The following is a 14997-nucleotide window of genomic DNA, read 5'->3' as shown; positions in this document are numbered from 1 at the left end:
CTCTGAGTCATTTAACGGTATCCTACAGAGCTTCAGCCTCCTCCATGCTCTGATACAACTCTGACTATTCTCCTAGGGTTTTCAGTTTTATTCGTTCTGCTGCTATCCTTATCTAGAAACTGGGTTTGCACTCAAATATAGTAAATACAGAAGACCACCTATTCTTTAAATAATTCTAATGTAATCAATGTATATGTTGAAGGTCACAATAAGCCAAGTATTTACCATGCTGAGAGTATGAACTAAGACCATTTTATTGAATTGTCCAGTGCTTTTAAAATCATATTAAGGATAACAAGGTTAAAACTCGCTCAAGAATGCAGTGTTAAGGTCAAGAATGAAGTCTCCATCTGATGCGATATAGTGTCAAGGTCAGTGCCTTATTGGCGTGAAGGCATGCTCATGTTACAGAGGGATGCACAGGCCTGAGAAAATGGCTTTATCATTACTTAATGGATGCGCTCTGGATCGATCGAGCGCTTCTGCTGTCAAGGGGAGAAATTTGATGCCATAGTGTAATGCGGGTCGGGAATTTAGCAGATTCTCCTATAGAGTGAGGGGAATCCAAAATGTCTATAGAGTGAATATCTTTGAATAAAGTATCAAATGCCTTCTGAATCGGACGTACAGGTTTGGTTAATGAGTAAAATTGGTATGTTTTGCTGCAGCAAGCACTTCACCTATCTGTGTGAGCGAAGAGTCCATTAAGTGCTGGCTGTGTGTGGAAAGCTGAAAAGATGAGGGAGTGAGATGTCGGTAACAGCGACGTGTCAGTGGCACTTACTTAACATTTTTGAGCTCGGTTTCAAAGCCCTAAAGTGTAACTATAACCACAGCTTTGATCCTTACTCCACCCACTGCATAGTTTTGAAATATGCTAAAGGGTGGGCAACGGGCAGGGAGGGGCTGAATGTTCACAAGACTGAAAGTCTATGCATATCATGACCTAGAGACAAATGTGTAGAGGCATTTGTTTGGTACATCTCTGGGTCATGATATGCATAGACTTTCAGGCTGATTGTAAACAGTAGATGGCGTGTTGAGGCATTTTCAATCAATAAAATTCAGATTTTTATATACAGTGGGGAAAATAAGTATTTGAACCCCTGCCGATTTCGCAAGTTTGGCCACTTGCAAAGAAATGTGTGATCTATAATTGTAATAGTAGGTGTATTTTAACAGTGAGAAACAGAATATCAACAAAAAAATCCAGAAAACTGCATTTTATAACATTTATGACTTAATTTGCATTTGATGCAGAAAATAGGTATTTGAACCCCTAGCAAAACATGACTTAGTACTTGGTGGAATAACCCTTGTTGGCAAGCACAGACGTCAGACTTTTCTTGTAGTTGGTCACCAGGTTTACACACAGCTCAGGAGGGATTTTGGTCCACTCCTCTTTGCAGATCCTCTCCAAATCCTTAAGGTTGCGTTTTCAATGGGAGGGAATGAGGGAATGAGGTTCAAGCCCAATATTCCACGTTACATGGCCCCATCCATAGTCCCCTCGATGCAGTGGAGTCGTCCTGTACCCTTGGCAGAGAAACAGCCCCAAAGCATAATGTTTCCACCTCCATGCTTGACGGTGGGGATGGTGTTCTTGGGGTCATATTCAGCATTCTTCCTCCTCCAAACGCGGCAAGTCGAGTTGATGCCAAAGAGCTTGACTTTGGTCTCATCTGACCACAACCTGTCTCCCAATCCTCCTTAGAATCATTTAAGTGTTCATTGGCAAACTTCAGACGGCCCTGTACATGTGCTTCCTTGAGCAGGGGGACCTTGCGAGTACTGCAGTTCTTCAAACCATTACGGCGTAGTGTGTTGCCAATGGTTTTCTTGGTGACTGTGGTCCCAGCTGCCTTGAGATCATTCACAAGCTCCCCCTGTGTAGTTCTGGGGTTATTCTGCACCTTTTGGATGATCACCGATACCGCACGAGGGGATATCTTGCATGGAGCCCCAGACCTAGAGCGATTGACAGTTGTTTGGTGTTGCTTCCATTTACGAATAATCGCACCAACAGTTGTCTGTTTTTCACCAAGCTGCTTCCCGATGGTTTTGTAACCCATTCCAGCCTTGTGCAGGTCTACAATCTTATCTCTGACATCCTTGGTCAACTCTTTGGTCTTGCCCATGGTGGTGAGGTTGAAGGTGTGAAGTATGATTCTTTGGACAGGTTTCTTTTATACACGTCACCATTAGAGATCAGGTGTACCTTGTTAGGCCTAATGAGGACTAATCTGTGTGCTTCTTGGGCACATAACTGGTCATTAGGAGCCAGAATTCTTGCTGTTTGCTTGGGGGTTCAAATACTTATTTTCTGCATCAAATACAAATAAAGTCATAAATGTTATAAAATGCAGTTTTCTGGATTTGTTTGTTGATATCCTATTTCTCACTGTTAAAATACACCTACCATTACAATTATAGATCACACATTTCTTTGCAAGTGGCCAAACTTGCGAAATCGGCAGGGATTCAAATACTTATTTTCCCCACTGTAACTGGTAATTTTGTCAATATTAACACCGACATTGATGTGTTTCAGCAGAGTAGTCATATCATTTAGTTTACAGCTCAAAAAAACAAACAAAGTGTAGAGTGTTCTTTAAAGAATGTATTGTTTATCAGGGTATACTTTGGCTTTGTTTTTGTAAATGATGCATAGTGCATACTGTTTGTGCTGGTATGTCTTTTGTATTATTATTTTCTTTTTCTTTAGGTCATCTGGGTATTGACAAGAGTACAATCAAACATGACACATTTTTTACAATACCTTAATACTTCAATACTTTGAAAACACACAAGTTCCTTCCTAGTTCAGGACTCATTACCAAGGTTTATGTATATCGTGACATAGAGGTTTACCTTCTTAAAAAAAATACATACATGTATATATATATATATATATTATATATATATATGTATAAACACACGGACATGGGGAGCTTTCACATTGCATATCGCAAAGATTAGAACAGAGATAAAGTTCAAATAAGTAAAAATACATCACATTGGCTGGTATGTCACTTTATCATACTATTGTCACGGGATTTATTATTTTGGGCAGTTTGTACAAAGTACTACAATGTGGTTGTCACAAAACCGTTACTAACATATCAGAGTTCAAATTGTTTAAAACTGGCCTAACTTTCTATTAGATTTCCTTAATTCATGGCAAATTAATTCAATTAACTTAATCCTGTGTAGAAGTACCTCATGGTACAAGATATTGGGATAGGTTTATCTTATGTATAAAGTGTGCATACATGAAATAAAATAAAATCAAATTGTATATTGTATAAGTATATTGTACCTCTGGACACATAATGTCCAGTTTATTATGCCACTTTCAAAAGAATAACAAGTTAACAATTCTTCTCCACCAACCAACATCAACAAAATTAAATTTCACAAAGACCCTCTTCAAACTGGGCACAGTATCCCCCCTCCCCGCCCCCACCCCCTCAAGCCCTGAAGTGACTTGGCATTTACTGACACATACATGTGAGGACAGAAAACAATGGACATTCCCTCAGATATCTCTTAATCCTCTATGGTGGTAAACACTCCAATTGACATAAAGTTCGGTGGGGAAAAGGCACTTACGAACAAAGGCAGGTCATGGCAAAGTGGAGAAAGGACACGATAATTAAAGCTCTCTTCTTTCCGGTACCATTCACAACACCTGGTTGCTATGGTAACAAAGTCAGTAACACATTACAACCTACTCCTCTCACTCCCTCACTCTCCCTTCCCCTCTCTTCTCTCTCTCTCTCTCGCTCTCTCTCTCCCTGTCTCTGTCTATATCTCTCTCTCTCTCTCTCTCTCTCTCTCTCTCTCTCTCTCTCTCTCTCTCTCTCTGCAACTAGGTTGCCTGTCCTATGCATTCAACATGAGAGAACCGTAGCCTATGCGAAACAGTCCCACAAAGCCCTGCTCAAGCAAAATCCATTGTGTCGCCACATTTTCCCCTACAGCCAAAGCCCAGAATCAGCATTGCCAAGTGTGAAGAGAAAATGTCAAGCTAGCAAAAGCCCTAAGCCCCCCTCATTGTGCGGCCATTGTCAGGTAAACCTCGCGATAGCCCCGCACACGAGCCAGGCCATATAAATTGGGGTGTCCAACTTTTTTACAGTCACACTTTCTATCTTGTGGGTCAGGTTGGACAACATCCAGTGAAAATGTCGCAGTATTCTGGAAAGGTAAGCACCTGGGCCGACCTGACCAAAGGTACATTGCCTTCCAACAACGAGTAGAGCTGGGATGGAGAGAGCCATCTGAGCCCATCTCTACAGGGCAGGATATGCATTGAAGTTCGGAAGCTTTTGAGTCTATGATTAGTTTTATTGAAAAGATTCTGACAGCCATGTTCTGGGCGAATTATCCAATTGCTGATTGCCAAGGTGTCAAAGTCACAGGCCAGTGAGACAGTGGAGAAACATGGAAATCCTGTGTCTTCTTATTCTCAGGCATATTTTTGTGTGAATCTTTTAAACAGTTGGTTCTGGTTTTGGCAGGGAGGGAGATGGTTCTGGTTTGGCACTGGTTGTGGCAGAGGAGGTAGTGGGCGTAAGCTGGATGCCGTAGTAGCAGCAGTAGTAGTAGACGGCACAGAGAGGCTGTAGCGTAGAGGGCGTGCGAGTTCTCTCACTGTAACGCTTATGGTCTCTCCACAGCACTAGTAATCTGGAGGCCTGGCTTTTCAATTTCACACTTCGCAAATCAGTGGACGCAGTCCGGACCAATCTCATAGCTATGGATTTGATTGGATTTCCTAATCAATTAAATGGACAAAATTGTAACTTTGCAACCTAAAAGCCAAAGCCAACACAAAGGATTGCTCTTTCCTGTCAAAGAAGAGGTCATAAAGGACTGAGCTGTAATAGTATTTTCCATTGTGCCTTTCTATTGAAAGAATTATTGTTCTTTCCTTTTGACAAAAGACAATTAAGTGAGCTGTGGAAAAAGTCAATAGTCAATAGTCAAGTCAATAGTCAATAGTCAATAGTTTTTTCTTCTGTTTTTCTCTGCCATTTCTCAGTCTCTGCATTGAAATGCATGTCACACCACTGCAACCATAGACAACTCCATTCATATGCAGCTCATAGCCTTACACCTGACACTGACTCTAACATCTCTCCTCCCCCACCCCTTCTCCTCCAACCTCCCTCTCCATCACCCCCCCCCCCCCCCTCGGGGTTTGCATGTGTGTGTGTATGTGTGTGTGTGTGTGTGAACGTGTGTATGACCACCCCACACACCCCTCCCTACCCCCCACATCTTCTGTACGGTCATGTCTGTGTGTTCCCTACACTTGTGCCTTTAGATCGTGTTTTACGAGGGGAAATGCTTCACCGGGAGGAAGCTGGAGGTGTTCGGCGACTGTGATAACTTCCAGGACCGTGGCTTCATGAACCGCGTCAACTCCATCCGCGTGGAGAGTGGGGCCTGGATCTGCTATGATCACCCCGACTTCAAGGGCCAGCAGTACATCCTGGAGCGTGGCGAGTACCCCGAGTTCCAGCGCTGGAACTCCCACAACGACCACATGGGCTCCTGTAAGCCAATCAGGATGGTGAGTAGTCTGACATGGGGGTGCGCACACATGTGGAACCAGCACATGGGAATCCTGGCCCCCTTCACTTGTGTTGTCCTTTGCCTCCTCAATTGTTGTGTCTAGATCTGACAATAGATTGGACATTGAATCCAATCTGAGTTTTCTCTTTGAGAATGAACTTGGCTAGGTTTTTGTATCATGTTGGCCTTTTGTATGGTTCCCATAGTCTTCTCTTCTCACCTCTCTTCACTTCACTCATCCTTCCCACCCCTTCTCCCTGTCCGCCCCTGCAGCACGGTGAGCACTACAGAATTGAGCTGTTCGAGGGTTGCAACTACTCCGGCCAGTGCGTTGAGCTGTGCGATGACTGCCCCTTCCTGCAGAGCCGCGGCTTCACCAAGACCTGCATCAACTCCATCAGGGTCTACGGTGACGGAGCGTAAGTTTGATCTCCAGCCAAATCCTAACATCCCCTCTAACCCTCATTCAACAAGTCATTACCAAATGTCAGCAGGGTAGCTTTAGTTATCACTCCTGTTCTGTTCAAACATTCCCACTGTTTGGCCAAAACAACTGTGAGAAGTATAAGAGTATTTCTGTATACTTTGGGGCTGATGCTACACATGCTGTAGTGACTTGTGTTGATTCTGTGCTCTGGGTGAGACAATGAATGAGAGGATCTTTGCCTGGTCAAATATATCATTGGCCAAGGGAGGTTTGTAGGGAGCAGAAGACAAGCAGAACGCTGACCACTGCTGGCTTGTTGGAAATAATCCAAATAAGTCTTCATCAAGGATGCAGCAGGCTTGTCTGGTTACACATTGTAGTACTACAGCTATTTTAACATCAGATGAGGACAAATGATTGCTCATGGGTGAAAAACATATGCTGCCAATTAATAACAATTACCAAGGTTCAATTAGACATAAAATGTAAAGAGCAGTAACATGAATCACCAACAAATTATTAATTACTGTCCTTGTATAGTTACTCTGATTAATTATCATAGCTTATTTACGGTCAGAATTGAAAATGCCTCAGTACATTACTGTAAATCATCTGGAAGGCTTGTTATAAATAAGGCTAGCGACAGTGGACTGACATGGATATGCCCTTACATGATATATTTCTCTGAGACAAAGAGCCTCAAATGGCATTAGGTGGGCCTATTCATTCATTAATTATCATTAATTAATTACCATAGCTTACCATAGAGCATCTATCTCCATTTAATGCTGTGAAGAACCAGTTACCAGTTCAGGCAAAGCCATTTACAGTAAATCAGATCTCGCATTGGATCGTGTTAGAAAATATTATTATATTAGGCATTGCTGCAAAAGCCTTGGTAACAGGTGCATTGCACTCCTCATGTAAAAATACTTTGAAGTTTTTGAGCCCAATCTGTGCCTGTGTGTGTGTGTGTGCATTTGTGTTTCCCAACAGCTGGGTGATGTACGAAGAGCCCAACTTCCGTGGTCGCATGTACATCGTGGAGAGAGGCAACTACTGCAGCCACAACGAGTGGCAGGCCCAGAACCCCAACATCCAGTCCATCCGCAGAGTCGTCAACTACTTCTAAGCCCCATCCCGAGCGCCTCAACGACACCCCCGCCATCCCTGAACCCTCCACCACGAACTCTGTCTTTGCTCCCCACCCTGCATTCTCTCTTCCTTAAAGAAATGTAAAATAAAACCAAGCTAAACCATGACCAAAAACTGTATTTTGTCACACACTAGGGTTGCGGTGTCTGTCGACTCAAATTACGTCTCAAAGCCTCACATGCCTAAGACAATAACGAAAGGGTGATAACTGGAGTCTAAATTCTGAAACAAAATTATTCACACTTTCTGTGTAGGGTCTATTTCCTGATGTCCTAAAGGATTACATTTGATCTAAATATTATATCAAACTATTCAGATATTGATCATTAAAAAGGATCTTCAATTACTGTTTGATGAATAGAGCATAAGAGAAATGATTTAAAATGAACCAAAGCAGGGGTTTATTGCATGTAATATGAACACAATTACTACATGAACCACTAAAACCTGAAATTCTGGCATCATGAATTAAATGAACTGACAACAATTACCAATCCGCACGAACAAAAATGTCTGCAAAACAACATGACTTCTTTTACCAAATCAAATGCCAAAGTCTTTTAAATTCAAATGAATAATAATCTTTGAAAGATGCAACATATATAAACTGTAACTTGAAATCTACTTATTGCCAGTTTCATGGCTTAAAAGTAAACGTTCAAGACTTCAAGACAAGTCTTCATATATGGCAGTTTCATTAATACTGCATTGATTTGTTTTCTTAAATTATGGCAAAAAAATATCAGCAAAACAAATCCCTACTCTTAAAGCCCTGAATCTGTACCATATAAGTAATCAAATCCCAATTCCTTCGAGGAACCTTTTGAGTATTTAAGGCCTAAGTCTCCTACTGTGCTTAGCCCATAAATATTTAGATATGCCAGAAAGTGCTTTTGAAAATGGATGACCCCCCCTTTAGCCAGACGTGGTGTTGCTCCTCTCCAGGAATGACCTCAGTTGGGCGATGACCTCACTCTCCTCGTCCAGCGTCATGTCCAGGTAGTCTTCCTCGTGCTGAGGAATGTCTTCCAGAACCTCATTCACCAGGTCAGCGTCCAGACTTGCTGTGCCTTCAGGAAAAACAACAATTGCAACAACACACACACAAACAACAACATAAATAAACAACAACAGCAGCATTACCAACAATACCCATAACAACTACCGGTAGAAGACTTTGAAAAAGAGAAACAGGCAAAATGATAGCTACAGCTGCTGTATATGGTTTCTGTAGAAAAGCTCAAGTAATACATTTATAGTGGTCCCGAAGGCACATCATTCTATGGATTGTTGATGATCTTCAAAATGTTAACTTGCATCTTCACACAAGTGAAATCTCAGATGTATACCAAGGTTGGTTAGAAATGTAAGATCTAAACACCTTGGATGCACACATAACGGTTTGACTCTTGTCTTTTGCGTTATCCTGTTGCATAGGAACTGTATAGCTGCATAGCTAGTCTGAGCTGAGTGAACAATGCTTGTGTGTGTTTGTTCCCCTCACCTACAAACACTGGGGTGAGTCTGTGTGTGTATCTGTGTGTGTGTGTGTGTGTCAATCAGTGTGTGTGTGTGTCTGTGTGTGTGTGTGTCTGTCTGTGTGTGTGTGTGTGTGTGTGTGTGTGTGTGTGTCTGTGTCAATCAGTGTGTGTGTGTCTGTCTGTGTGTCTGTCTGTGTGTCTGTCTGTGTGTGTGTGTGTGTGTGTCTGTGTCTGTCTGTGTCAATCACTGTGTGTATCTGATGTATTGTGCTGTATATGTGTGTCTGCGTGTTGACCTCACCTGTAAACACTGATGTGTATGTCTGTGCCTGTGTGTGTGCGAATGCCAGAGCTATAAGTGTGTGTGTGTGTGTGTGTGTGTGTGTGTGTGTGTGTGTGTGCGCCTCCTCCACCTGTGGACTCTGAGGATGTGCTGGGCTCCTCCGAGGGGGAGGATGTGCTGGGCTCCTCCGAGGGGGAGGATGTGGAGGGTGAGAGCAGCTCGGGGGGCAGGATGCCCTGGTTGTCCAGCAGCAGCTGTGTTGCGTAGGTCACTTCCCAGTCCGTCAGCCTCAGCGCCGCCTCCACTACCTCCTGATCAAAGCCCAGGTACGCCAGCTACACCGGGGAGAGGAGCAGGGGTCAGGCTTTTAGATCACACACACACACACACACACACACACACACAGAGAGAGATAGAGACCACTGTTTAAAGGAACCACCAGTAGTGGAGTCTGTGGCTTAAATAAACACACACAGCCCAGACACTGTTTCGCATGGCTGGTTGCTGATTTTCAGATAATGTCATCGCCCGATTTGCATTTAGCAACACAAAGGAGCGAGGTAGGAGCACACAGAAACACACACACACACACACACAGACCAATTTAGGATGAGGTTTGGCTAAAGTTTCTATTTAGTGTCTTAGTAAATGGCAACACGGTAAAATGAATGAACACATTATGAGCAGGCGATCTGTGTGGAGAATGAACACATTATGAGCAGGCGATCTGTCTGCATTCGGTCAGCTGATGGACGTCTAGTACCTGATCCACCTTGGTCTGCTTGTCAGGCTCAGAGGGACTCGCTGTGGAGCTGCTGGCCGTATCCATCACTTGGGACGCATCAAGGAGGATCTGAAAGAAAGAGCCAGTAAGGCATCAATCAACCTATTGGTACAATAAAGCCTAAATAAAAAATGGATATAAATAAACATGCAACATGCTTCTGCAAGCTCAATTTATGAATGAACCAGTGTCTAATCGTGTGTACTTTTCTACCATATGCTTTACAGACTACTTTTCCATAAATAAGGTGAAATTTCAACCAATTTCTCAAGTTGAGTTAAATTCTAAGTGAACATACAAAAAGAAAAACTATTAAATGCGGCCTTTCAGTGAAAGTTGCTTTGAACAATAGGTGTTGCCTTGATAACCTGAAATTCCATCATGTCATCCAGATTTAATGATGCCCCTTTACAACTGTTGGATCAGCCCTTCCCGTAAGCCCATCCTACAGTATTCAGCTCCAGCTGTCACACAGCCAGAGCCTAAGAATGAAACAAGTGTGTGTGTGTGAGTATGTTCTAAGTGTCCACCCAGCTTAGCACTCACCCCGTAAGCTTTGTCCACGTCCCCGCTGGCCTGGTGTAGTGCTCGAGACGCGTCCCTCTTGGCAAAGCCCAGCTCCCCCAGGGTGTTGATGGCCGCCTGTCGGCTCTTCCTCTTGTCTCGCTCCCTCTTTCTCAACTCCTCCTTATCCTGTTGGGTGCACCCACAGGTATTAAGGTTAGGATCATCAAGATGAGGGAGAAATCTTACACTTGTGCACAGATTAAAACTAATATATTGATACCTGTGGTCAAAATGCATTGCATTGTGTGTCAATGATTCAGTACATGCAGTAAAACTAGTTCACAACCAAAATAGAATGGACCTAAAGAGCTGAGGTCTAGTATATTAAATGACATTACAACAGTACTCGAAAGCAAGAGTCCTGCAGTATATTGAAGAGGGAGTAGGTCAGCACTCAACAGAAGAAAAATTAAGTATTAGACTGCAGGACTGCCATTCTTCTAGCTGGGAAGTAGAGTAGGTAGAAGCTAGGCGCTACAGCTAGCGTGCTAAAGCGGTGTGATACAACTAGTGTGCTACAGCTAGTGCGCTACAAGAGCAGTGTGCTACAGCTAGTGCGCTACAAGAGCAGTGTGCTACAGCTAGTGCGCTACAGAACTGTGTGCTACAGAGCAGTGTACTACAGCTAGTGCGCTACAGAGCAGTGTGCTACAGCTAGTGCGCTACAGAACAGTGTACTACAGCTAGTGCGCTACAGAGCAGTGTACTACAGCTAGTGCGCTACAGAACAGTGTGCTACAGCTAGTGCGCTACAAGAGCAGTGTACTACAGCTAGTGCGCTACAGAACAGTGTGCTACAGAGCAGTGTGCTACAGCTAGTGCGCTACAAGAGCAGTGTATTACAGCTAGTGCGCTACAAGAGCAGTGTACTACAGCTAGTGCGCTACAGAACAGTGTGCTACAGAGCAGTGTACTACAGCTAGTGCGCTACAGAACAGTGTGCTACAGAGCAGTGTGCTACAGGAGATAACAATACTAGTCTGCAGGACTAGTACACTACTGAGGACCTAGAGCAGTACAACAGAGGAGATAACGATACTAGCCTGCAGGACTAGTATACTACTGAAGACAGCAAGCAGTAGGGTACAGGAGACAAAAACAGACGTTTTTGGACAATAGCACAAGTACAAGTACCCGTCTCCTCTGGCTGATGTGAGCAGCCGCTGTGTCCAGATCTCCATGACAGGCCCTCAGGCCCAGACGGGCCTCCTGGTCAGTGAAGCCCATGCTCATTAGCAGGTCCAGCTTACCTGTGTCCAGACGCAGGCGCCCATACTGCTCCTCTACCTGGGAGAGACACAGGCATGCATAAGATCGTCAGCATGCAGGAATACACACCAGCACCAAGCATGACGTTACTCATTTACACAGCCATATGCTGAATGTGTCCAATATTTCCAAAATCTGGACATTACTATGTAAAACGGTTGGTTGGGAATCCTGAGACTCAAACCCGTGTCCGTGTCATCATTAGTGCCCTGCTTGACCCACTAAGCCGCATTGGGAATGTAGCTCATGAGACAGAATACATATGGCTTTGGGGTTAATACCTTGCTTAGCCTCTCTCTAGCTAGCCTGTCGTTGCCTTCCACATAAGCCAGCAGACTCTGTAGAAGATGCAACCTCAGGAACAGCACTTCTTCGCCTCCTGAGCTACCCTGAAGGAGCAAAAATAAATTAATAAATAAATAAATTGCCCACAATGCACCAAAAAATCTCCCAAAAATAAAACCAAAGGACAACCCTCCAGTTTTATTCCCTTAAGAGACAATCATGCGGACCAATGCAGACGTCCAGAGTATTCTCATGACATCCCAGATCACTGGATGCGCTGTGTTCATGAGGAAAAGTAGGACATGGTATGTGTTGCAGGGCTGAAGAGGAAGTACCTTGATCTGCAGCAGTCTCTGGTGCCGCTCACCGTAGCACTTGAGGAAGCAGTCCTCTGCACGCTGCAGCCTAAGCTTGCTGTCCTCCAGGCAGGTGAGGGCCTCTAGCGCACGGTAGCACCACAAGATGTCCAGCTGCAGCACTGCATAGTTGTCCACCGTGCTCAGCAGCGTCGAGCCACACTTACTAGAGGAAATCCATAATATGGGCATGGAACGATTACTACAGTACATAGGCAGCGTATTGGCAAAGAACATGTTCAAATAGGGGAAGCACTATACCATGTACCATGCTACATGCACCACCAAGTACTGCACCACAGGAAAATATACACAACTCATGGATTCCTTTGACAAGTTTTCACTTTTATATGATGGTACTGGATAAAACAGATAAAACACCCTTTTTTAGATTTTGACCTGTACCCTTCCCCCAACCTCTCATCTCATTTCACAGCACGAGAATGGGCTCTCACCTGAACTCTGTGTCAGCCTGTAGCAGGTAGCAGAGTGCAGCCTCATGCTGCCTGCGCTTCATCAGTGTTCGGCCCCTCTCATGAATGCCCATGGCGAGGATCAGAGCCTGTCAAAGGCCAACCAGACAATGAACCACAGCTCAGTGCACTTAAAGGTTTAGTCCACAATTCTGGTGAAAGATTGTTTATATTTAAGCTCAGCAGCCAATCAAATTACACCCCTCTCTTCCATGTTCCTGAAGCATCATTTTGAATGGCTGGAATAGTGTATGACTCGATCCCAGACACTTTGTTTGCTTCACTTTTACAGAGCCAGCACTGCGTACAAACACTCGGGAGAATTGCGAGAACGAGAAGTGCACTACTCCTTTAATAAGATTTTAAAACAAAGAATTGGCAAAAGTCTTACAAATGACTTTTGATATCTCCTTATTAAATGCTGTCAAAAATATGCATATTTATCGTTTCACCTTTTTCTCACTAGGAGGAATTACAAGTGGGTTTCCTTTCTGATCAGCAATCTCCAAAAATGGGGTGGTCGTAGGGTCCTCACTCCCATCTATATAAGGAAACAGGGCTTAATGAATTAATGTTACAGTAAAGCATATAGCTGCCACATTTGTCAATCATTTTCCTTCTTGATCCGTGGCCGGTGTGGTGGGTTTGTGTTTAGGGCTTGCCTCTCTCTGAGAGGATCTGGAAGCCCTTCTGTGTCCGCTGCATGCACTCCTCCTGGGAGCGTTTCTTCTCCTCCTCCTCTACCATGACTCTCTTGGTGTCTGGCTCACTGACCTTCAGCACCATCAGCTTACTGTTGTTCTTCACGTTCTGTTCATCCAGCCTCTTGCCTGCAAGGCAGAGGACAATCAGGCCAGGCGTGATGGTGACAAAACCTCATTCCAAACTCGTCAAACAAGACAACTGTATTCAGGCAATGGGGTTTTAGTTGTACATAAAAGGCTCTGGCTCATAAAACTGTCTGGTGCAAGTAATGTTAAGTTGGCTTATGACCAGCACAGGTGAAATACAATTGCACTGGCTCTATGACTCTAAATGTTTAAATGCAACATAATTAGATGCTTATTTTACAGTCACGCTGATTTCTAAGAAATGCTAACATCATAAAGTAATGCTACCAGCTATTCATGAGAAAATGTCATTTTTTTTTTAAGATTAAAAAAAGGTACAGAAACAGCAGGCTTAATATGATATTTTTTTTGAAGAGTAGAACTATGAGTCTTGACATCTTAAAGCCAATTATTCAAGAATATCGTTACTGTTTTTGTTGCATGAGAGAGAAAAAAAAACTTACCAGGTATCAAGGTCTTCCCATTCAAAATGAGTTTCATGTACTTCATACCAAAGTCCTCTGTTATTCTTGTTAATAAAACAGAGTATGCAAATACATTAGAAAACACAATTGAGGCCTCAATCAATACTGCCATCTTAATTCTGTTACCTCATCAATTACCTTTGTATTATGTCTTGAGCAGTGACATCCAATCTTGTTTCCATATAATTCTTCTTTTCATCCTAAAAACATTTTGATGACACTTGTAAGAAAAAGGAAAAGGGTTCATGCACACGTGCCAAGTATAAAATAACATATGCCTGTAGCTTGCTACCTTTCTCATAGCTTTGGGGAGGACGAGTTCCAATGTAGCGACACATTTCTCCCTGAACAACTTATTGCCAGATCCTTTGTGGACAGCTTGAGATCTTATGTTTTCCAAAGCTACTTCCACATCTAGCAAAGGGAGGCCGACCAGAGCCGCGTATTTTTCAGCAAGCTCCTAATAATTTAATTAAAAGAATGAAATGACAGCAATGGTTACTTTCGTCGTGTACCCGAATCACTTCAATTTCATGTTGATGTTAAGAGTAGAAAACCTGGCTACTTACATGCATTTGGTCTTGTCCGACCCCATTGTCAGTTGTGTAAGGTGGGTTCCAGAGTTGAATTTTATCATTTTTCAACTGAGTTACTAACTTGGATTGAATATTGTGTTCAGCCATTACAGAGTTAGGAAGATGGCTAGATTTCTAAATCGAAAGTAAGGGACAGGGGGGGATTCCCAGACACTTCCTTGCTTGGCAGACACAAAGCTAACAAGCTCACAAGCTAACTAACGTAAGCTTGCAAATCAGTCTCCCTCCCTCACTGACAACTGCCGAAAACACTGATAGCAATCATACTGGACTCCAGCTACAGACGGATACTTTCCATGGGACCACTATTGCCTCAAGAAGCAGCATGGATGGTCTTCCAAGCTGGCAGGTGCACACTATAGCGATCACATGGGGTTGTTGTTGTTGTTTTGCTTTGTTATTTTTTTATACATTTCCGGTATG

The 14997-nt window shown here is 43.4% G+C and overlaps 2 protein-coding genes across 2 annotated transcripts; one reads left to right on the top strand and one right to left on the bottom strand.

Annotated features, from left to right (window-relative positions):
* Positions 1-4152: 4152 nt before the first annotated feature.
* crygn2 (crystallin, gamma N2) lies at positions 4153-7272 on the top strand. Its single transcript, XM_031584029.1, has 4 exons — positions 4153-4208; positions 5333-5581; positions 5857-6002; positions 7007-7272. Exons 1-4 carry the CDS (start codon positions 4188-4190, stop codon positions 7140-7142), a joined length of 552 nt encoding a protein of 183 aa, XP_031439889.1. The 5' UTR covers positions 4153-4187; the 3' UTR covers positions 7143-7272.
* Positions 7273-7542: 270 nt separating this feature from the next.
* Positions 7543-14997, bottom strand: nub1 (negative regulator of ubiquitin-like proteins 1). The gene is made up of 14 exons (XM_012816293.3): positions 14548-14997; positions 14271-14438; positions 14117-14178; positions 13958-14022; positions 13326-13493; positions 13116-13204; positions 12646-12752; positions 12170-12356; positions 11831-11938; positions 11415-11567; positions 10260-10406; positions 9693-9782; positions 9060-9264; positions 7543-8235 (listed from the first exon to the last, which is right to left on the bottom strand). Exons 1-14 carry the CDS (start codon positions 14659-14661, stop codon positions 8081-8083), a joined length of 1818 nt encoding a protein of 605 aa, XP_012671747.1. The 5' UTR covers positions 14662-14997; the 3' UTR covers positions 7543-8080.

This window comes from Clupea harengus, chromosome 17 (assembly GCF_900700415.2).
Source record: "Clupea harengus chromosome 17, Ch_v2.0.2, whole genome shotgun sequence".
Classification (NCBI taxonomy): domain Eukaryota; kingdom Metazoa; phylum Chordata; class Actinopteri; order Clupeiformes; family Clupeidae; genus Clupea; species Clupea harengus.
Note: the sequence above shows the minus strand (reverse complement) of the source record. Positions and strands in the feature narration are given on the sequence as shown.